General features: G+C 42.4%; 1 protein-coding gene across 5 annotated transcripts; it reads left to right on the forward strand.

Annotated features, from left to right (window-relative positions):
* Nucleotides 1-3740: 3740 nt before the first annotated feature.
* On the forward strand, nucleotides 3741-24122 carry LOC115203000 (protein CASC4). Of its 5 annotated transcripts, none has more exons than XM_029767243.1 (10): nucleotides 3741-5265; nucleotides 15726-15780; nucleotides 16110-16212; nucleotides 16392-16482; nucleotides 16731-16836; nucleotides 16947-17030; nucleotides 17139-17393; nucleotides 18587-18733; nucleotides 21021-21188; nucleotides 22046-24122. In XM_029767243.1, the coding sequence occupies exons 1-10, from the start codon at nucleotides 4939-4941 to the stop codon at nucleotides 22120-22122; spliced, it is 1413 nt and encodes a 470-aa protein (XP_029623103.1). In that variant the 5' UTR covers nucleotides 3741-4938; the 3' UTR covers nucleotides 22123-24122. The 5 variants fall into 5 exon arrangements, with proteins under 5 accessions (XP_029623103.1, XP_029623105.1, XP_029623104.1 ...); XM_029767245.1 differs by having other exon boundaries at nucleotides 21021-21107; XM_029767244.1 differs by having other exon boundaries at nucleotides 16950-17030.
* Nucleotides 24123-24523: the final 401 nt, after the last annotated feature.

Genomic DNA, 24523 nt, shown 5'->3' on the forward strand with positions numbered 1-24523 from the left:
ACCCGCGGTACACACTATCAACAGCCAGTGAAATAGCAAATTCAAAACAACAAAAATCTTATAATTCAAATTTCTCAAACATACAAGTATTATACACCATTTTAAAGATAAAATTCTCCTTAATCTAACCACAGTGTCCGATTTCAAAAAGGCTTTACGGCGAACGCAAAACATTAGATTATGTTAGGACATCACCTTGACAAGAAAAAACACACAGCCATTTTCCAAGCAAGGAGAGGCGTCACAAAACCAGAAATACAGCGAAAATGAATCACTAACCTTTGATGATCTTCATCAGATGACATTCCCAGGACTCAATGTTACAAAATACATGTATGTTTTGTTCGATAAAGTTCATATTTATATCCATAAACCCCATTTTACATTGGCGCGTGATGTTCAGAAAATGTATTCCCACCAAAACGTCCAGTGAATGAGCACATCAATTTACAAAAATACTCATCATAAACGTTGATAAACTTTACAACAGTTATTGAAAGAATTATAGATATACTACTCCTTAATGCAACCGCTGTGTCAGATTTTAAAATAGCTTTTCGGCGAAAGCACATTTTTAATATTCTGAGTACAGAGCTCAGCCATCAAAGCAAGCTATACAGTTACCAGCCAAGTTCTGGAGTCAACTAAACTTAGAATTAGTATTATAAATCTTCCCTTACCTTTGCTGATCTTCATCGGAATGCACTACCAGGACTGCCACTTCCACAAGAAATGTTATTTTTGTTCGAAATACTCCATATTTATGTCCAAATACCTCCGTTTTGTTCACGTGTTCAGATCACTAATCCAAAGGCATAACACGAGAGCGCAGAACCAGAGATGAAAAGTCAAATAGTTCCATTACCGCTCGTAGAAACATGTCAAACGATGTTTACAATCAATCCTTAGGGTCTTTTTAACATAAAACGTTGAGCGTGCCCGCGCATAAACAACTCACTGGTCCCAGGCAGTCCACTGATTGACTGAGCTCTTATTCTCTGCCCAGTAACAGTAGACGGATGAAACAAGTTTCTAAAGGCTGTTGACAGCCAATGGAAGCCTTAGGAAGTACAAAATGACCCCACAGACACTGTAGTTTGAATAGAAAATTAGATTAGATAGAAAAACTACAAGTCACTTCCTGGTTGGATTTTTTTTCAGGTTTTTGCCTGCTATTCAAACAGTTTTAGAAACTTCAGAGTGTTTTCTATCCAAATCTACTAATAATATGCATTTCCTACCTTCTGGGCCCGAGAAGCAGGCAGATTAATTTGGGCACACCTTTCATCCGGATGTCAAAATACTGCCCCCTATCCTAGAGAAGTTTTAATGAACCAGAAAATTGGTAGGCGTAGTTATTTCTGATTGTTAATCAAAGTTAGCTGGCTAACTCATTGATCCTGCTTTGTAGTATACCCCTCAGGTATGACATTGGTTGTTGTGTTCCAAACAGCATTGGTGCATTCTGTACCATTTCCACACATCAATAGCACTCAATATTTTTATTTTTTATTTTTTATTTCACCTTTATTTAACCAGGTAGGCAAGTTGAGAACAAGTTCTCATTTACAATTGCGACCTGGCCAAGATAAAGCAAAGCAGTTCGACACATACAACAACACAGAGTTACACATGGAGTAAAACAAACATACAGTCAATAATACAGTAGAAAAATAAGTCTATATACAATGTGAGCAAATGAGGTGAGATAAGGGAGGTAAAGGCAAAAAAGGCCATGGTGGCAAAGTAAATACAATATAGCAAGTAAAACACTGGAATGGTAGATTTGCAGTGGAAGAAAGTGCAAAGTAGAAATAGAAATAATGGGGTGCAAAGGAGCAAAATAAATAAATAAATACAGTAGGGGAAGAGGTAGTTGTTTGGGCTAAATTATAGATGGGCTATGTACAGGTGCAGTGATCTGTGAGCTGCTCTGACAGCTGGTGCTTAAAGCTAGTGAGGGAGATAAGCGTTTCCAGTTTCTGAGATTTTTGTAGTTCGTTCCAGTCATTGGCAGCAGAGAACTGGAAGGAGAGACGGCCAAAGGAGGAATTGGCTTTGGCGGTGACCAGAGAGATATACCTGCTGGAGCGCGTGCTACATGTGGGTGCTGCTATGATGACCAGTGAGCGGAGATAAGGCGGGATTTTACCTAGCAGGGTCTTGTAGATGACCTGGAGCCAGTGGGTTTGGCAACGAGTATGAAACAAGGGCCAGCCAACGAGAGCGTACAGGTCGCAGTGGTGGGTAGTATATGGGGCTTTGGTGACAAAACGGATGGCACTGTGATAGACTGCATCCAGTTTATTGAGTAGGGTATTGGAGGCTATTTTGTAAATGACATCGCCGAAGTCGAGAATCGGTAGTATGGTCAGTTTTACGAGGGTATGTTTGGCAGCATGAGTGAAGGATGCTTTGTTGTGAAATAGGAAGCCAATTCTAGATTTAACTAGATTCTAGATATAAATATAAATATAACATTTGTAGGAGTATAAACTAAATCTCCTTGAGAGTTAAGAAAAAAGCTGAACACCATTTAAATCTATCAACTTGCTTATTTTCTGTCAATTGCCACCCTGACACCTTCAGTGTAATGTCTGTTCTGATTCTTGATTGGTTCTCATTCTTTGAGGTTGTCGATACAATGAGAAATTACACACACACACACACACACACACACACACACACACACACACACACACACACACACACACACACACACACACACACACACACACACACACACACACACACACACACACAGGGATGGCTCTAGCCTTTAGGGGGCCCAAAGCGAGACTTGTTTGGGGTGCCCCCACCTCTCGGCAAAACATTTTAGTGGCCCCCCTCTTGACGGTGGAGGGAAAAAAAATTGTTTTAAAGTTCATTTACTGCAATTCCACACATTTTTCCATAAGGCGTAGAGAAAACGTTGCAGATTTAAAGGTGATTGTCCTGTGTTTTATATGATTCCATATTATGAGGTTGGAATATACTGTGAAATTGTGAACATGATAATGCCATTTTAGTGTAAGAGCAGTTTGAAAAGACCACCAACAATATAGATCTCCTGTGGCTCAGTTGGTAGAGCATGTTATTTGCAATGCCAGCATGGTGTGTGCAATGCCAGGGTTGTGGGTTTGATTCCCACGGGGGGCCAGTACTAAAAAATGAAATGTATGTATTCACTACTGTAAGTTGCTCTGGATAAGAGCGTCTGCTAAATGACCAAAATGTAAAAAAAAATGTTACAATGTCAGCCATATTTGGTGTGATAGAGTTTTGGCCTTCCATGGTGAAATCACCATGTGCTAAATTAGTTATTATAAACTGGGCGGTTCGAGGCCTGAATGCAGATTGGCTGACAGCCGTCGAATATCATATATATATATATATAATTGGTTGGGGCCCCTTAAGTGACCACTTATTTCGCTTATGCATGGAACCGGCCCTTCACACACACACGTTTCCACCCGAGTCAGACACCAGCAGTTTTGATACATTTGACTTGATGATCCTGAATCATATCATATTTCTGTCCACTGTGTTCTACATTGCCTACGAACACGGAACTTCAGCGCGCTAGAAATCAGAATCCAACACCCCCTCATGATCTGTAAAACCCCGTCCATGTCATTTTTTTCTCATCCAATGTGCTTCCAACTTTGCAAGAACTACCCAATAGAATGTGTTCTTTATTGCAAGACGTATGTCATGATTGGATAATTGCACTGTCACTTTAACCTAACCACGCACCTTGCACGCCTTGGCTACACTTCATAAATCTGAAATTGGTGGTTTGACGAACTAGCCTGTATTGTGTGTCTACATTAGCTAGTCATTTGTTCATGTAACGTTAACTGTCTAACCTTTATAACGATATAGCTAATCGCTGTATTTAACGTCGCTTGCGTTTCACATCCACGAGTCAAGAGGCACCAACAACGGAGGACATGCCAGCCAAGCCAAGGTGGAAGTAGCTAAAGTAACCATATCAACAGACAAGACAGTCCCCAGCCTCGAGTCTATCTTTAGGGGACAGGGGTAAAACAAAACTGGTCGGATTAGGAATCTGACAGCAAACTAGCCAGCTAGTAATGGAAATTGTTATCTATCGGTAAAATAAGCGTTTACCACGTGTAACCTTATTTCAATGAGTCTAGTAGCTAGCTACAAAGGAAGCAATATAGGGTACCAATACGTTATCTTGCGTATTAGCTCCTAGGATTAGCAGTTAACGGGTAGCAACTACGTTGAATTGCATTGGATATCGCTAGAAAGGTTAGCTAGATTAACGTTTGAGTACAGTATTTTCTATATACATAATTAAGATCCATAATCAAGATGTATCATTAGGATGACGATAGTTGCTTTGCAGTGTGTCTGACTTGCACTTTCAGTTACAAGCAACTAGCCAAACCAGTTTGGTACATCTGTGTTAGCGCAGTCAGGTTGCTAACGCGTTAGCCAACTACTGTGGGTTTACGATTTGGTGGATAAATACACTTTTTCTATCTATCTTGAAACGATTCAGGGCCCACCAGAATCGCTCAGACAATTTGACACTGGACTCGTTAGATAGCTAAATAATTTGTCACTTGCGTGCTTGGCTAGTGTTTGTCCACGTTTGCTGTTGCATTTAGGCCACGTCGCTGCAGATGCATTTCATCCACTGACAGCGTCGTTGGATGAATGCAAACAAGACAGGCGACAACTGTGCGGAAGAGGGATGACGAGTGAATAACTATTCCCCACATCCCCTGAAGCTAACTAATGCAAGAAACTCGTTTGGGGTTTGATACAAATGCCTTCTTTATAGACTTTTTCAGTGGCTGTATTTTTGCCGTAATTGAACGGCATGTCAGCTACCCAATTTGTTAACCAGTGGAAGAATAGGCTTTTTTAGTTTTCTAGATCAATTATCGAATACGTTCTGAAATGGTTGGCTTTGGCGCAAACCGAAGAGGAGGCCGTCTCCCTTCCTTCATCCTGATCGCGCTGATGGTGATCATTGCCATACTGTCTTTCAACTACTGGACTGTTTCCAACAAGCAAGGGCGCCTATTGGACGAGTTGGCGGAGGTGCAGACACAGGTGAAGCGGACCGACGCGGCGCGCAGTCGACTGGAGAAGCGCAACTCGGAGCTGATGGTGCAGGTAGACACGCACAGGAAACATATCGATCAGAAGGACGGAGATAACAGCATGCTGGAGGTCAAGCTGCAAGCTCGCGAAGCTCTCATCAAAAAGTGTACGGATGAAAAGGTGGGTAGGACTCGATACTAGATCACTTCATCCATCCGTAGTACCTATGCTTCATAGTTCCTGCAGATCTCAGGCTTATTAACTAACTGTGCCATAGGTTTGACAGGTGGAAAGCAGCCTTGCACCTGCATCCTATTGGTATATTACAGTGGAGGGCAAAACCAATGTCAACCTAGTGACACCTACCAACATGGGTAAAGACTGAGCAGTTGAAAGTGGGTTGTCCCAGTGCATTGTCGAGGTTGTACTGACGTGTACCTAAGTGACACCTTTTTTTTAAATTTACTTCCTAATTCATGGAATGAGTCTTGATGTCATTTTAAATGTAGGTTAAACTCATAAACAATATTTTAGTTTATCTACTTCAGCTGTGATACCCAGCAGATCCTTTGAATCTCAAAGGTGATTTCAAAAGCCATATCATGTAACAGCTTAACTAATTTTTCCCCCTATCACAATAGTGCCTGCTAACCTGGCATTGCAGTTTGCACATTGTTTATTGGTGTGTATTTGTGCACTTATATTAGTCATTTTACGTGAGGTAGTCTCCCTCCCTGCAGACATGGGGGTTATGAGTCCCAGCTGGGTCCTCTCTGCAAGGGCCCATCTGTGTGCCCAGTGCTAGGGACCAGCCTCTTTTTACCCATACTATAGTCAGTCTGCCCCCCCCCCCCCCCCTTGTCCCAACAGCCTCAATGTATGGTTACGTGCCTCACCAGATTGCATAGGTGTGGAACAGCTGAGGGGGAGGGCCTACCTTTCATTAGCATTCTGCCGTACCCACACGGATGTTTGCTCTTCGGATTGTGTGGGCTAGCCATGCCCAAACCGGATTGTATATTTTAATTACAGCTTATTTCCTGAATGATAATGGGGTCCAACAGTGCAAATCTTCTGTTCAACATGAGGAATGTCGTAGTGTAAGGCCAATCCCAGATTTTTCCCGGCGTTAAATCTACTCTTTGTCCCGTATCAGGATCTCATTTTCTGATGTTACCAGTGTTGGGGTTTGGGCGATGTCATCCTTAGTCCTATTGTGATTATGTACCCATAAAACAAGCCCCTATTGCGCCCCCCATTAAAAAAAAAAAACGACTGTTGGCCTCTGTCGTGAAATTGAATGCAGCTGGATGAATCATGAGGAAATATAATGTTAAAAGCCTGGACAGAGGCTAAGTGCAGGCAATGGCAAATGTTTTCTAATATTCCTTTCTGGTGGAGCAGAACAGGTTTGTTTGTGTGTCTGTGTGTGGCGAACACATGATGGAGCAGTGACTGTCTGATGAGGAACAGGCTGTCTTACCATAGTGTGCTAGGTTATAAACATAGATCATGGGCTGGATAGAAGCAGTCTACAGTCTTCAGAATTGATTAATAATGGCTTTATTTCCCCCATAAAATAATGGAAAAATAAACTAGATGGTAATTTTACATGAAGACAAATTGGTGGGACTTGCTTTAACTCTAAGTGTTTTTGTGGTAGTGGAAGAAGTTTAAAATGTTTTACTTAAGGCAAGCAGTTAAATATATATTCAAAGTTAAATTTTGTAAAATAATTGGTCTTGCTTTGATAGACTACACTATCAACCTTATTACTTTGGATTGTGGGGCAGTTAGATCCCATATTTCATCACAAATAACTACACTGACTAGCCTACTACACTTTTATCCACTGTCTTACTACAATACCACAGTGTATATGCAAACTGTAATAGAGTACAGAAAACAAGGAGGCATTGTTGAAGTTTAAAATAAATGTAAAGCTGCAGTATGTAACTTTTTGGCGACCCTGACCAAATTCACATAGAAATGAGTTATAGATTTTTTAAGAAGTGGTAGATTGGTTCTATGTGCACTATTTCTATGGTTCCAGTTAAGTTGAGTTATTTTGTGTCTTTTACTTTCGGTTTTGTACACCAGCTGAAAATACAATATTTTTGGTTATGGAAAATGTATTTCACAGCAGTTTAGATGGTACAATGGTTCTCTACACTATACTGTCTTATTTTGTGATTGGTTGTAGTTATTGCTGTTTTGATTTCAGATTTGAATATCGGAGAAGTAGACCAAGGTGTCATACCCTTTAACTTTTTATCTATGATGTGTTGTTGGGAAAAGTGGTCAAGGTAGCTGATTTGTCAAAAGTCACATTTGCTCATTGGGTGTTTCTCAAAACGCATACCACCGTGCTCCGAGCCCGCAAACTGGAGCACGGGAGGGTCGGAGTACGAGTCCAAATCAATGTATTCGAAACAGAGCACTTCTCGAATGCGTACTCTGTAGATATTTTCAAGCATGCATCGACAAGCGTCAACGGAAAGTATGCACAGAAATGTGACGCAACCACGTAATAAATGATGCAACATTTCTTGAAATTAATGGCGGTCATTATTTGAGCTGAAGCGAGAGAAAATACACTGACTTAGGAATTAAATGTTGCTTATTCACATCTTATATGTTGCCTGACAAATACAAATAGTAATCTTGATACGTTAATAAATACATGCTGTGTTAATTTTGGTATGTTTACCTGCCTACAATACCCACTGTAGTGTGTGTAGATTGCAAGCCCATAGCCCTATTGACTTACTAACTGGCTAGCTACTACTGTTAGCTAGCCAGATAGCCACGAAGAATTGCTAGCTAGCTTCTATTTGTTTCTATTGTTGCCATTGTCTTGGCTGGGTGGAGGTGCAGCGAGTGCTTCTCAAATGTAATGTTTTATGCGTTCTCCACACTTGTCCTCACAAGAACGTACTCAAGAGAACATCTGAGAGAATGCACTTGAGTGTGGAGCACGGTAGCATGCATATTGACAAACATTCATTTTCTCATGCTTACTGTGCTCCCCCATTGTTATAATTTCATGGCAGTTAATTCAACAGTAAAAAGTTGGCTAAATTAGTTTGTTACTAAAACGTCTGTACCTCTTGATTGGTAGTGGATATTTCTGTTAGAGGTCGACCGACTAATCGGCATGGCCGATTTGAATTAGTGCCGATTTCAAGTTTTCATAATTGTTAATCGGCCTTTTTGGATGCCGATTACATTGCAATCCATCCAGGCTGACCACCTGTTATGCGAGTGCAGCGTCAAAAGGACCTTGTGGCTGCAATGAGCCAAGGTAAGATGCTAGCTAGCGTTAAACTTATCTTATAAAAAAACAAACTTCACATAATCACTTGTTAACTTCACATGGTTGACGATATTACTAGGTTAACTAGCTTGTCCTGCATTGCATATAATCAATGCGGCATCTGTTAATTATTCATCGAATCACAGCCTACTTCAACTTTGCCAAGTGGGTGGTGATTTAACAAAAGCGCATTTGTGAAAAAGCACCTTCGTTGCAGAAATTTACCTAATCATAAACATTAATTCCTTTCTTAAAATCAATACACAGAAGTATATATTTTTAAACCTGCATATTTAGTTATAATAAATGCATGTCAGCAGGCAATATTAACTGGGGAAATTGTCACTTCTCTTGCGTTCAGTGCAAGCAGAGTCGGGGTATATGCAACAGTTTGGGCCGCCTGGCTCGTTGCGAACTGTGTTTCTTCCTAACAAAGACCGTAATTAATTTGCCAGAATTTTACATAATTATGACATAACATTGAAGGTTGTGCAATGTAAGAGCAATATTTAGACTTAGGGATGCCACCCGTTCGACAAAATACGGAATGGTTCCGTATTTTACTGAAAGAATAAATGTTTTGTTTTTGAAATGATAGTTTCCGGATTTGACCATATTAATGACCAAAGGCTCGTATTTCTGTGTGTTTATTATAATTAAGTCTATGATTTGATAGAGCAGTCTGAGCGGTGGTCAGCAGCAGCAGGCTCGTAAGCATTCATTCAAATAGCACTTTACTGCGTTTGCGAGCAGCTCTTAGCAATTCTTGAAGCACAGCGCTGTTTGACTTCAAGCCTATCAGCTCCTGAGATTAGGCTGGCAATACTAAAGTGCCTATAAGAACATCCAATAGTCAAAGGTATATGAAATTCAAATGGTATAGAGAAATAGTTGACGCGTCATAATAACTCAAACCTAAAACTTCTTAACTGGGAATATTGAACCACCAGCTTTCATATGTTCTGAGCAAGGAACTTAAACGTTAGCTTTTTTACATGGCACATATTGCACTTTTACTTCCTTCTCCAACACTGTTTTTGCATTATTTAAACGTTTCATTATTTATTTGAGACTAAATAGATTTTATTTATCTATTATATTAAGTTAAAATGGATTCATTCAGTATTGTTGTAGTTGTCATTATTACATATATAAAAAATCGGGATATTAATCGGTATCAGCTTGTCTTTGGTCCGCCACAAATCGGTATCGGAGTTGAAAAATCATAATCGGTCGACCTCTAATTTCTGTTCTTATTTCCAGATTTGAATAGCAGAGAAGTAGAGGAATATTTCATACCTCTTAACTTTTTGTCAGTTTGGAAAGTGGTCAAAACCGCAGTTTAAAAAATGATACAAAAAGTTGTTGATGCGGATACTAAAACGTCTGTATTGTTTAATCTCTACAAGATATTTCTGTTTAGATTTGAGTAGCAGAGAAGTAGACAAAGCTGTTATACCCTATAACATTTTGACCACTTTACCAATAAATTAGACAAAGTAGCTGATTTGTGTCAAGTTATGTTTACAGTAAATGTGAAGTCATGATGCCACAATGGGGTGCTTTAGCCCATACAGTGCCTTCAGAAAGTATTCACACCCCTTGACTTTTTCCACATTTTGTTATAAAGTGGGATTAAAATGCATTTAATTGCCTTTTTTTTGTCAACGATCTACACAAAATACTCTGTCATAGTGGAAGAAAAATTCAAACATTAATGAATACTTATCTTGATTAGATAAGTATTCAACCCCCTGAGTCAATGCATGTTAGGATCACCTTTGGCAGTGATTACAACTATAGTCTTTCTGGGTACGTCTTAGAGCTTTGCACACCTGGATTGTAGTATATTTGCACAATTTATTCTTCAAGCTCTGTCAAGTTGGTTGTTGATCATTGCTAGACAGCCATTTTCAAGTCTATTCAGTTTCTTTTGATCCTTAAACTCCCCAGTCTTTGCCGATGACAAACATACCCATAACATGATACAGCCACCACCATGCTTGAAAATATGAAGTGGTACTCAGTGATGTTGTTGGATTTGCCCCAAACATAACACTTTGCATTCCTTACATAAAGTAAAAACAAATAGCCAATTTTTTTAGCAATTTTACTTTAGTGCCCTACTGTTCCTTCTTTTCACTCTGTCATTTAGGTTAATATTGTGGAGTAACTACAATGTTGTTGATCCATCCTCAGTTTTCTCTTATCACAGCCATTAAACTCTAACTGTTTTAAAGTCACCATTGGCCTCATGGTGAAATCTCAGTGGTTTCCTTCCTCTCCGGCAACTGAGTTAGGAAGGACGTCTATCTTTGTAGTCACTGAGTGTATTGATACACCATCCAAAGTGTAATTAATCACTTCACCATGCTCAAAGGGATATTTTCACCCATCTACCAATGGGTGCCCTTGTTTGAAATGCACTACTCAATTGATGGACCTTACAAATAATTTTATGTGTGGGGTACAGAGATGAGGTAGTTATTTCAAAATCATATTAAACACTATTCCACACAAGTGTCCATGCAAGTTATGTGACTTTTGTTGAGCACATTTTTACTCCTGAATTTATTTAGGCTTGCCATAAGAAAGGGGTTGAACTCTTATTGACTCGACATTTCAGCTTTTCATTTTTAATTAATAAAAAAAAGTCAACATAAAACCACTGTGTGTAGGCCAGTGACACAAAATCGAAAATATAATCCATTTAAAAATTAGGCTATAACACAACAAGATGAATGAATCAAGGGGTGTGAATACTTTCTGAAGACACTAACATATTTATTGAAATAGGCAAATATTGTCTCATTCATAGCTCAGAGCGTAAGAATTTCACTTTACCCTGCGGTTACATCTGCGACCCTGTGCGTGTGACTAATAAACTAATAAACTATCTAGGCTAAATTGTCTGTCATGGCATCATCGATCGATTGACATCATGATATCGTAGTATCGCCCAACCCTAACCAGCATCCTGTTCTACTCTGTTCTTCCTCTGCAGGTGTTCCACTCCTCTGTCAACTCCACTACCAAGGACAGAGTGTGTTAGCAACTGTCAGTCACACACCATATCAGGAATGGGATTTGAGTTACGGTGGTAGTAGTAATCAAGCTGTATTAGCATAACATAGTTATGCCAATTCTCCTTTCATGTTAGTACTGCTGAAGGATAGAGAAGCAACACAATGTAAATATCTGAGGTGTTTTGCTTTAATGTTTCCGTCTCCGTCTCCACATCTGCAGTGTGCTTTGTGGGTGCCTAGAAAGAGCACTGTTATTTTCCACACAGCAGCTTTGGTGGAGAGACTGTGAACCACTCAGTGTCTCTCTCTTCAGGGAAGGTGACAGCATGAAGCTTTTATCTCCACAATGGCTGACATTGATGCTGTAATTACTGACACTCCTCTTCTGTGCGTTCTGCCTCATTAAAGTTCTGAGCCCCTCTTTGTGTGGATTTGATTCAAGCTCTTGGATCTCCCTGGAGAATCCACCCCTGTGATTTGATTGGTGGCTAGTGACAACTGATAGACCGTGAATCTTATTTGTGGTGGAGGAGTTTGTCTCTGGGACAGTCATATAGAGGTGCCCGACTGGATACTATTCCCTCCTTAGCCAATAAATAACGCTTCCTTCAGCCCCTATGCCACACAGCTATGAAATGTTTCGTGACTGGGCCAATGGAGCTATCAGAGAGAATCTGCTTTGGGAGAGACTAGTATTGGATTGCACATATGGGCCAGGGGGCAGGCAAACAAAGTAGGCATCTCTTTTGACACGTGGTTACTTGCCACCTGGGAAGGGTAGTCCCAGCCAGGCATCCCCTTGGTGTCTGCACCATGCTCAAATCGATTTGGTTTCTCCGGGCTGGGTTTGATGTTTGTCTTTTGATGTTAATTTCATGCATCGAGGGTGTAGAATACAGTAGGTCTGTGAAGCTCCTAGGTTTGATGGTCGTTTGCCTGTGTTTTTAGCAGCTGAAATCTCCTGTCCTTACACTGGTGACAGTTTTGCTCATTCTGAGTGGTTATATGTTTGGCTGGGCCGTAGAGACTTCGTCAAACCCCAGATAAGGGAGATGGCGTAATTGGGTGGAGGGCAGTGAGGGGCCTGTCTGGATCAGTCGGGCTCAGGAGGACAGAACTCTCTCTCGTCTGACGACAGATTCTCACTTCGTCTGCGGCCTCTCAGCCACTGACCTGACTGGACCTATATGGCCTGTGCTGGATTTTGGACAGCTTGAGTGCTTTCAATTAGATATGCTTTGGTATATTCAAGAAGATGGTTATTGCAAATGTGTGATGTGCCACATCTAACAAGTATTATTGTTCTATATAGTGAATGCATTTGCTTTGCATGGTAGAGGAGAGGATAACAGCTCCCTCTGTGACTAGTACATATTAATGAGGAGCGCTGCTATGATGGCTCCCTCTTCATGTCACTGGGCAACACTGGGTGCTGAGCCGTCCTTTTATTGTGGTCAAGGTAGGGGGAGGGGAAAGACGAGACAAAGGAAAGCAAACTGGACAAATTAGGATTTCGTCTCCTTTTGAAATATAACCATTGCACAATTAGACATGAAACTGAACACAGGATGTATGCATAAATTAAGCTCACAATGCCTTTGTAATCAATCCAGATACAGCATGTTTTTATGTTGAGCACAGAACGCAAATACCTCATCTTATTTGGTGTAGCAAATACCTCATGTTATTTGGTGTAGCAAATACCTCATGTTATTTGGTGTAGCAAATACCTCATGTTATTTGGTGTAGCAAATACCTCATGTTATTTGGTGTAGCAAATACCTCATGTTATTTGGTGTAGCAAATACCTCATGTTATTTGGTGTAGCAAATACCTCATGTTATTTGGTGTAGCAAATACCTCATGTTATTTGGTGTAGCAAATACCTCATCTTATTTGGTGTAGCAAATACCTCATCTTATTTGGTGTAGCATAATGTTGCCACACCCTCGTCACTTATTTTTTATTTTTACTATGTTCAATACAAAGGTAACTGTATACATAAATACACCTTACTACAGCTCAGGTGTGTGGCCACATAGGCTAATCGTCAAACGTGCGCATATGGACACAAATGTGCAGAATACAGATGCCAGACAAGGAAACACTTAATGTTCTCTGTCCCTATAAGCATGCACAAATAGTGCCCCAGGGATGGCCCTCCTCGGTTTCTCTCCCAGCTGCATTTCACATTCACCTCCTCCCTTCAGTCTCCTGAGATCAAACGCCTGCACCCCTCCCGCTGTTCCCTAAATCTACCTCAAAGCCACAGCTGCTCTCCTCTGGTTGAGGCAACAATAACACTTGAGATTGAATTGTCTTTGTACATGTATGAAAATAAATTGAATAACCCCTTAGACAGTCAGTGTGTCGTAATGGGCCAATAGCACATTGTTCTAAGGTGGTTTCACTCTAAGCGGTCTGGGGGTGTATTATGAATTTCCTGATGCACAGAAGAGCAGTCACAGAAAATCAATCGAAAATTAATCCAGTTTATTATAAGTTGCAACAGGGAGACACCTCGAACACAGAAGCAGAGACAATGTCTAACTGGGCTTCTCTGAGACGGCCCTTATCCTAAACAGCAGCCAACGGTTCTGTAAACCCGAGAGGCTATTAGGAAGTCAAAACAAAAGGCATGGACTTGGTCAGCTGCTACAGAATCAGTGTTTCACAGAATACAATCACATCAATCGCTATCAACAGATATGAGTTTAATCCATAGTATACATCATCCAGTTTAGTGGCATCAACAGAACACTAGAAACCATTTCAAATCAAATTGTATTAGTCACATGTGCTGAACACAACAGTGAAATGCTTACTTACCAGCACCTAACCAACAATGCAGTTTCAAAAATACAAGTCGTTAAAGAGCAGCAGTAAAATAACAATAGCGAGACTATATACAGGGGGTACCGGTTAGTTGAGGTAATATGTCAATGTAGGTAGTTAAAGTGACTATGCATAGATAAGAGTAGCAGCAGCGTAAAGGAGGGGGGGGGGGCACTGCAAATAGTCTATTACAGAAAGAATGTATAAATATGCTAAACATTGTTAATCACTCCAAATGTGAACTTATTCATCTTAAATATTTCTATTACAGTGAGCCATAGATGTATTCAGCTTAGATCTCTATCAGGCTTCATTATGAAGGGGAGAGGAGATCTAATGAAGGCTGCTGCACTGTGGTCTGTTCTGACTGCCTCAGCCTGGCTGTCCCCAAGGATCTCTCATCCATCTAATCTGACTCAATATGTGGCTGCAGATGGTCCTCCAGTCACTCGGGCTGGTCAGACGCAATGAATTAGATGGAGTCTTTTGCAAGCAGACTTTTCACTCAGAACCTTTACGCAGCTAGATATCTGTTGCCAAGCTGACATTTGAAATGGTATTACATCTGAACATAGTATAAAAATGATATCTTTCCAGTCAGGCAGGTTCAGCCATGTAACGCTTTAGATGTCCTGTTAAACCGGTTGTATTTGGCATTAGGAGTGTTATGTACGCCTCTTGGAGTGAATGCAACACCCTGCTACATCTCAACTCCCCGTGGAGTGAAAATAGTACGTCATCGTAGGTGCGGGGAAGGATGACAGAGGCAGAAATACCATATACAGGGAATTTATTATTCCTTAACACGGTAATGTGGGGAAAAGGGGTTGGACGGAACCAAAGAGAGTAAAAGTCAGTCCCTCTCCTTCCTTATCTGCCTTCCCGCCTAACCTTAAGCACCACCTGGCGCGCTAACCAAAATACAGCCGGTGGTCCGCCCAGGTCTTACCTAGTGTGCATAGATTAAATACGACGGGTTATGTATGCCCGCAGGCCTCTCACCTAAACACTCCCAAGGTGCCTTACCCTTCCCCCCCCTGGGAACAAATGAAACAGAATACTTTCAGTGAAAAACTTATATAACCAAAAACCCTAAGCCCTATTGGCATACACATACCTCTGAAGGAGCGGCTACAAAATAATATCAACACAACTTTCACTGCACACCACAACAACCAACACAGGACATAAAAATAAGCTATTTTCTCTGACAAAGGAACACTGTTTTTTATCAAGTTGGAGAAGGAGTTGGTTATTGACGAGATGGCTGTATCCCCTGACGAAAGGGAGGGGGTCAGCGCTCCAATCAGCGATGGGGCCAACCAATCAGCTGCTTCAGGAAGCCATTTCCTGAAATGCACACACTTACAAACCCACAACACAGAAACTGAGGAACGTAACAATGAACATAAAGGGTTCTGGTGACCTTTCCTCAGACTGATGTTCTTTTCTCTCCTTTCCAGATGAAGGTGCAGGGTGATGTCACAGCACAGATGTCAGAGATTGTGAGGCTGAAAGGTAAGAGCAGACACTGGCCAGCAGAGGGCACATTTCTGTTGGAGTCTTGTGGCTAGGCTAGCAGAAAGCAGTATGGGCTTGTATTACCATAGAGCTTGGAGCAGTAACAGCAGCTTGCTTAATGCTGTTAAAACATCTTATCTCAAGTCCCCCGTGTGCCAAGTGAACTCTAATGCATACAGATTTGCAATGTTGTCAATCCTAGTTTCTTTATTGAACGATTGTTCAACACTAAAGCCGTAGCCTAATATCACTACATGGTTGAAATTGCATTCGTTCATAGAATATGAACTCTAAGGTTATATTGTGTGTTATTTGGGGGGGTGTAGAGCAGCTGAAGGAGCTGAAACAGGAGTTTATGAGGCAGGAGATCCAGCTGAGGGAGGTGAAGAAGAACAGCACCAACGTGGAGAGGAAGCTGGAGTATGAGAGGTAGAGAGAATGAACTCTCAACACATCTTTCATGTTTTTGCTCTAGGCTCTCAATCACAGCAAAGTTCAGGTTATGATGACTATCGCACCAATATAGCCATTGGTGTGAATTCTGAAGAGCTTTGTTGCTTTTCTCTGAATTTTTTATTTTTTTTTGTCTAACCAATTGTGTGTGATAGTTTGCAGTGTGGGCGTCAAATCACACAACTAATGGACGAGCATGAAGAAGCTAAAAAGACCCTGGAGGAGGAGGCGGTGAAGCTGAGAAAGGTGAGGCCCTCTGTCAGAGCACCTAGTCATGATGTCCCTGCCTTTCCTTCCCCTGTAATGTAAGTTGTCTTACCACCCCCTGCTGGTGTTCATAGATCATACACTCTGTGGATTATCCTTTGTCCTGGATGTCAGCAGCTCTGCACTTAGTCATTGTGACTTTTTTACTTACCCAGCAATAGTGAAGGTGATTATATTCATCTCTCTCCTCCGTCTCTTTCTCTGTCCCTCCCTCCCTCCCTCTGCAGAGTGTGCTGGATAGCAGGAAGGTCGGAGCTGCAGAAGGAGGGACTGAGGTGGAGACAGCAGGAGAGCACCCAACTGTGGCCACACACCGAGACACTGACCTCAAAGGTAACATTACAACCAGCTCATATTGCCACGTTCTGCCTCTGTAATGTTTCAGAGCTAACCCACCCTCTCTCCCTCCACCCCATCCATTCTCTCTCTCCCTCCTGGGATAGAAGGTTTGGGCAAGCCTGGCAGTGATGCTGGCATGCCTGGTATTGAGGACAGTGAAGTGGGAAAAATAGATGACGTGCAATTTGGTGAGTATTTATTCTCTCTGGTTATTCTACTTTTGATAATGATTCTGGCTGTAAGATTAGTGTCAAATTTCAACTGGAACTGTCCTCCTCCCCTCTCATTCTCTCCAGCCCTGAAGAAGCCAGCCATCACCCAGAACCACGTAGAGATACCTGATACTGGGTTAAGAGAGGTGGGGGCTGGTCGAGACCTCTCTCTGGACCGGCCTGTGATCCAGGACAAGGTCCTGGGGATGGAGGGACGAGCGGGGGCCCTCCAGCAGCAGCCCCCCCAGGCGGTGGCAGACAGACCCATCCTCTTTGATGAGGACAACAAGGCAGCCATCCAGGCAGATGAGTTCGGAGAGCAGCACAGACAGCTTAGAGGTATGTCAACTCACACTCCATATTTGCATTTTCAGTTCACTTGATTAGTTTTGCTGCCCAGGGAAAAAGCCACTTATTTAGAGCAGTAATGCTTTAGTGGTGACTTGTTATTGTGCGTCTGTCATTAAGTTTGAGACCTGAGGCCATGGCCTGGGTACTCAATCAATCAAATGTATTTATAAAGCCCTTTTTACATCAGCCGATTTCACAAAGTGCTGTACAGAAACCCAGCCTAAAACCCCAAACAGCAAGCAATGCAGATGTAGAAGCACGGTGGCTAGGAAAAACTCAATAGACAGGCCGAAACCTACAGGAACCAGGCTCTGAGGGGCAGCCAGTCCTCTTCTGGCTATACCGGGTGGAGATTATAACAGAACATGGCCAAGATGTTCAAACGTTCATAGATTACCAGCAGGGTCAGATAATAATAATCACAGTGGTTGTAGAGGGTGCAACAGCTCAGCACCTCAGGTGTAAATGTCAGTTGGCTTTTCATAGCCGATCATTCAGAGTTAGAGACTTCAGGTGTGGTAGAGAGAGGGGGTCTAAAACAGCAGGTCCGGGACAAGGTAGCACGTCCGGTGAACAGGTCAGGGTTCCATAGCCGCAGGCAGAACAGTTGAAACTTGAAACTGGAGCAGCAGCATGACCAGGTGGACTGGGGACAGCAAGGAGTCATCAGGCCAGGTAGGGGAGGTTAGGGGGAGAGAGAATAAATATATATTTAAATTCACACCGGATGAGGCAGGAGAAATACTGCTCTGACTGGGCTCTTAATGGCTGTACAGCAGAGGCCCTGCTGCTCTTGGCCTCTCCAACTCCACACTAGCTGCTATAAAACGTGAGCCATGCTGGCTTCCTGTTTTCAGATTTTTTTTCATGGATTGTTTGTGTAGAAAATGGAGGGAAACGTATCATTGGCGCAGTGCTCTGCTCTCTGTTTGACAGCCTGTCTTTTTAAAGGTGATTCATCCTTTTCTCCCGGAGATTGAAACATGCTCCTTCAGACTGTAGGCTAGCTCTCTGAAGGAGCATGTTCCATACTACAGGAGAGAGTGCACCCTAAACCTCTCTCCTATTGTACATTACAAATGAAAAGCCCAAAAGGGATAACCACATTTCAGGTGAAATATTTCTAACAGGGGAAAAACAGTCATTATTGATGCTACCGCTGTTTCGCTGTCTCCTTTAAGCTCCTGCCAATGTGATGAAAGCAGATGGTGTACAGAGGAAAGGGGCAGGACTGCCTCTGCCTCCTAACCCCGCCCAGGTGCCCAACCCTATAGAACCTCGGCATGCCAGAGACCCCAAGCCTGCTGAGCCCCTGCGTCACCGACAGAGTGAGTGCCTCCAAAGGCTTGTGGGGATGGGCGGGGGAGACTGAGTACCTCTCAGTACACAGGAGATGTGACACATGGAGACTGTGGTTGTGTCTTTACCTTTAGCAGCAGTGTCCCAGTAAGAAAAGCTTCTCTCACTTGCAGGTGTGTCAAGGTTACAACATAACCTTTACAATTACGGAAGCTATTTTTGAACGCGCTCTACAGTCCGAGCCCTATCTAGAGTTTCTTTCTCAAGGCTGCGTTATGTCTACTATAAGTGGTTGCCTTCCCTAGCTATCAGGGTTTTAACAAACCTTCAACACTGCTCATAAAGTCATACATATTAGAGGTGCTGTCGCCACAGACTGAAAGAGAGAGATGGCCAGATGTCAAGAGTGCACACAGTGGGAGAGGCCGCCTGACTTCAAGGGTCTCAGGGTGTTCCTTCCTGCTGCCTGCCTGGCTTCAGCTCTCCTCCCTCCCTCCCTTCGCTGCCTACTCTCCAAACAATACCCCAACCAGCTGCCCTGCCAGCTACCCCTCTCCTTGCTTCATCTTCACACTCTGCACCACACATACACACACTCGTCATGTTTTCCACCAAGTTTCTTTACACATCACTTCATTGCCAATGACTCTTTTGTCCCCCAAAAATCCCCTTAAACATATTTTTATTTATTTTATTTCACCTTTATTTAACCAGGTAGGCAAGTTGAGAACAAGTTCTCATTTACAACTGCGACCTGGCCAAGATAAAGCAAAGCAGTTCGACACATAACAGAGTTACACATGGAGTAAAACAAACATGCAGTCAATAATACAGTAGGAAAATAAGTCTATATACAAAGTGAGCAAATGAGGTGAGATAAGGGAGGTAAAGGCAATAAATAGGCCATGGTGGCGAAGTAAATACAATATAGCAATTAAAACACTGGAATGGTAGATTTGACAGATGAGTGTGCAAAGTAGAAATACTGGGGTGCAAAGGAGATAAATAAATACAGTAGGGGAAGAGGTAGTTGTTTGGGCAATATACAGGTGCAGTGATCTGTGAGCTGCTCTGACAGCTGGTGCTTAAAGCTAGTGAGGGAGGTGAGTGTTTCCAGTTTCAGAGATGTTTGTAGTTCGTTCCAGTCATTGGCAGCAGAGAACTGGAAGAAGAGGCGGCCAAAGGAGGAATTGGCTTTGGGGGTGACCAGTGAGATATACCTGCTGGAGCGCGTGCTACAGGTGGGTGCTGCTATGGTGAGCAGCGATAAGGCGGGACTTTACCTAGCAGGGTCTTGTAGATGACCTGGAGCCAGTGGGTTTGGCGACGAGTATGACGCGAGGGCCAGCCAACGAGAGCATACAGGTCGCAGTGGTGGGTAGTATATGGGGCTTTGGTGACAAAACGGATGGCACTGTGATAGACTGCATCCAATTTGTTGAGTAGGGTGTTGGAGGCTATTTTGTAAATGACATCGCCAAAGTCGAGGATCGGTAAGATGGTCAGTTTTACGAGGGTATGTTTGGCAGCATGAGTGAAAGATGCTTTGTTGCGAAATAGGAAGCCAATTCTAGATTTAACTTTGGATTGGAGATGTTTGATGTGAGTCTGGAAGGAGAGTTTACAGTCTAACCAGACACCTAGGTAGTTGTCCACATATTCTAAGTCAGAACCGTCCAGAGTAGTGATGCTGGACGGGCGGGCAGGTGCAGGCAGCGATCGGTTGAAGAGCATGCGTTTTAGTTTTACTTGTATTTAAGAGCAGTTGTAGGCCACGGAAGGAGAATTGTATGGCATTGAAGCTCGTCTGGAGGGTTGTTAAGTGTCCAAAGAAGGGCCAGAAGTATACAAAATTGTCGTCTGCGTAGAGGTGGATCAGAGACTCAGCAGCAGCAAGAGCGACATCATTGATATATACAGAGAAGAGTCGGCCCAAGAATTGAACCCTGTGGCACCCCCATAAACTGCCAGAGGCCCGGACAACAGGCCCTCAGATTTGACACACTGAATTCTGTCAGAGAAGTAGTTTGTGAACCAGTCGAGGCAATCATTTGAGAAACCAAGGCTGTTGAGTCTGCCGATGAGGATGTGGTGATGGACAGTCGAAAGCCTTGGCCAGGTCAATGAATACACTATGCCTCCCTCCCATACCTTTACAGTCCAACCCATCACTACCTCCTTCAGTCCATCTGATCCCCTCCGTTTCTTAGTTTCATCATCCTCACTTTCATCCTCTCTCCAACCTTTCTCTTGTGACTCTGTCACAATCTCTTTGCTTCCCTCCCTTCCTGATGGGGCCCTTCTCTGCCTCTACAGGCCGTTTCTTTGATGAGAACGAGTCCCCTGTAGATCCGCAGCACGGCTCTAAGCTGGCGGACTACAATGGGGACGATGGGAACGTGGGTGAGTACGAGGCGGACAAGCAGGCCGAGCTGGCCTACAATGAGGAAGAGGATGGTGATGGTGGGGAGGAAGACGTCCAAGGTGAGCCAGGCCAGGGGTCTTCAAGTCCAGCTGTATCACCATTTTCTCCCTCCTCCACTCCTGCTGTCCCTGCATTAGACTGAGTACCACCAGCTCGGCCAGAGCTCACAGCACCCTGAGTTACCCACCATTCCTGTCTCAGGAACATCCATAACCAACCGCCCCTCAGGGTCTAAGCCTGAGGACTGTTCAGTGGGTCATTTAGACTGGAGGGCAAGCCTCCCATCATTGTATACCACAATAAAACCCTACCTCTACATGTGGTGGGGGGGGGCACTTCTCACCCTCAGTGACTTATGGTTCTTTGACTCCACTCCAATGTCTGCATGCCTCATCCAGCTGTGCGCTTCCCCACTATCTGTGCTCCACCACCTGTTTGTGCCCACTGGTCATCTGTGTACACCTGCAGTAGATTGATAGATGCTGTGTTTGGGTAGCACTTGACGTTTTAAATGCATGTGCGTTCTTGTCTTATCATTATTGTACGGCTGTCATTCATTTCTCCACGACGGGTTAGGTTGTGAACTGTTTTGTGTGTTACCCTTTTAATGGAACAGATTTCCATGTAGGTCCTTATTCCTTAATCACTTAACCACTTGATCTTGACATTTTATAACAGCTATTGTTGTCCCTGCTATTGAAAATGCCATTGATTTAATAGGCTACTGTGATAACAAAGTAGCGTTAGGAATTCTATGGCCAATATGGGACCAGACTAATACGTACAGTATGTTCTTCTATGCAGCATTCCTAATGATAATCTTTTAGATTTAAAAAGGAAACCCCATCTAGCAAATGTAATTTAGGGATGAGAGATGACTACTCCCTGATTTGTTCTGTCGTCAATCTCCTTTCAGATGATGAAGATCGAGACATGCAGGGAGACCGGGCGGTGGACTATGGGAAGAGACGTCAAGCCATCGACATTCTGTAAACCTTGTCAACTTGCTCTTGGATCTGGGATAGAACATTCTAACAAAAGCGTTTATTCCTCTGCATTGTTTCAATGGTGCTACAGATGTCATTCTTAGGACTGGTTGAAATCATGAAGTCGTTTTAGGTGCATCTCTTATGGCGATGGACTATTCTGAAGACACGATTACAGATTATTATTCCATGAATCAGTTTGACCTAAAACCATGTATCATTGAATCTATAAAACAGTTCATGATCTCATTCTGTGCAGCCGTTGACTTGCAACTATTTGTTTTATAAGTTATTTGGTATTAGAATTCCTTAGCGATTACAATTATATAATGTACAAGAGTGCTATACAGTGTACATTTTGTTTTTTTCATGACAGATTATGAATACTTTTATTTTGTTTACTAATTTGAATGAACTGTCAGCCGCAAGAATAGACAGAAGTGGTCTGGAAGAGACAGTTTGGGCCAGAACCTCGCTGTCTTGGATGACTCTGCTGACCCGGTCACCTAGACTTGCAGGCATGGCATGTTGCTTGAAATGATCAATGACTTTAATTTGACTTGTCTTTTACCTAAAAAGGAATATGTTTCCCTTTGATTTGGGACAGCTGTTGCTTGATAAAGAAAAAAACCTGAACTATTGCTCCAAACTGTGTCAATGAATTTGACAGGACGGTTTCTTTGGCACATTCTCTCGTATTGTTGGACTCTTGTATGGACGCCCACACTTCGAACACAGCTGTGCCAACCAACGCAGCGCTTATGCCAAGGACTTCTCATGGCTTCTTAAACCTATTTGTTCACCTTATTTGTGTCACAGACAACTCTCCAAAGTGCTCATTCTGTCTTACAATTATACTGTTGCTATTCATGCATGTAATCTTTATTAATCAACCTGAAGAACGTCTTGAAGCTGGAGGCAATACTTAGACCAGTTTAGAATTAGGAATCCTGTGGAAGACTAAATGCACATCTGTCCTGCTATTATGAAGGGACTACAGTAGGCATAGATGTACATATTTGAACTGTTTCTATTTTAACTGTAGGACTTGGGACTATTCTTCCTTTTGAATAATAAGCATAAAATCAGTTTTGTGTGTTTTAAAAGTTGGTGATTTTCATATGGAAGGTCGGCATATTGAATGTACGCTGCTGATGTTTAGTTTTTCAAGATCATAATGTAATTAAGATATTTGGGTAGTTAATTGTTACAACTGTGCAATTTAGATGCTAATGGATAAACTGTGGAAGCAGTCTGTTCCGAGCTAAGCTTTCCCTCAAATTCCGTGTTACTAATCTGCTGGGGATTATTAAAAACTGTTGGTATCATTGTGATCTTGGGTAATTCATTTATCATTTCATACTGAATAATAAATCATTCTTAAGTGTTTATTATTGATGCAAGTAATTAAACAATTGTTTCTGTTTGCTCCTGAATGCCTTTTGATCCATGATTTTGTTAAAATATATTTTGTTCTCTGTAACCTCTTGGGAATGTGCATGTGAACTGGACTTTACCTGAAAATGTGACTGATTGGCAATGGGAAAACTGCATGTGATTCTGGCAGGGATGCTGACTCCAATGTTTCCCACAGTTGTGTCAAGTTGGTTGGATGTCCTTTGGGTGGTGGACCATTCTTGATACACACTGGAAACTGTTGATCCTGAAAAACCCATCAGCGTTGGCGTTCTTGACACAAACTGTTGCGCCTGGCACCTACTAGCATATCCTGTTCAAAGTCACTCATGTTTTTGCCTTGCTCATTCACCCACAGAATGGCACGCGTACACAATCCATGTCTCAGGTTAAAGAAGGATTATTAAACCTTGTCTCCTCCCATTCATCTACCGTGATTGAAGTGGATTTAACAAGTGAAATCAATACGGGATCATAACTTTCACCTGGTCAGTCTGTTATGGAAAGAGGTGTGCTTAATGTTTTGTTTACTGAGTGTATACTATGTTCGTGTTACCAGAAGCCTCTGTTGTAATAAAATCCACATCACCAGATTATCTTGATTCAGTTCAAATACCCATAAAGCCACCGTAACATTTCTAGTATTTTACATTTTACTCTCTTTTTTTTCAACATTCGTAAGCGTTATTAGTCTGCATAGAAGACCCCAAAAGATCAAGCAATTGCAAGTAAATACCCGGGAGGGAAGACGCCTCGAAAGGAACCACACGCATGGGTGCTCGGGGGATTTAGGACCAGGTAACGGTATGTACTGTCAGAGTATCTCTGGTACTGTACTGTTTTTCAAATAAAAGGGGTGTGAGTTCATGTGCCCAAGCAAAGGAAACATTGAGTTATATTACACTGGCCCGGGTTGAACCGGGCAATGGCCCGGCACACCATAGGGCGAAAGCGGGAGGGTGGAGCGCCCTTCTCAAATCAAACAGTAATCT

Source organism: Salmo trutta, chromosome 12 (genome assembly GCF_901001165.1).
Source record: "Salmo trutta chromosome 12, fSalTru1.1, whole genome shotgun sequence".
Taxonomy (NCBI): Eukaryota; Metazoa; Chordata; class Actinopteri; order Salmoniformes; family Salmonidae; genus Salmo; species Salmo trutta.

Coding starts and splice junctions, on each gene's coding strand:
- LOC115203000 (XM_029767243.1), top strand. CDS start 4,939: ATGGTTGGCTTTGGCGCAAACCGAAGAGGAGGCCGTCTCCCTTCCTTC. Junction 5,266..15,725: donor AAAAGTGTACGGATGAAAAG/GTGGGTAGGACT, acceptor TCTCCTTTCCAG/ATGAAGGTGCAGGGTGATGT. Junction 21,189..22,045: donor TGGGGAGGAAGACGTCCAAG/GTGAGCCAGGCC, acceptor ATCTCCTTTCAG/ATGATGAAGATCGAGACATG.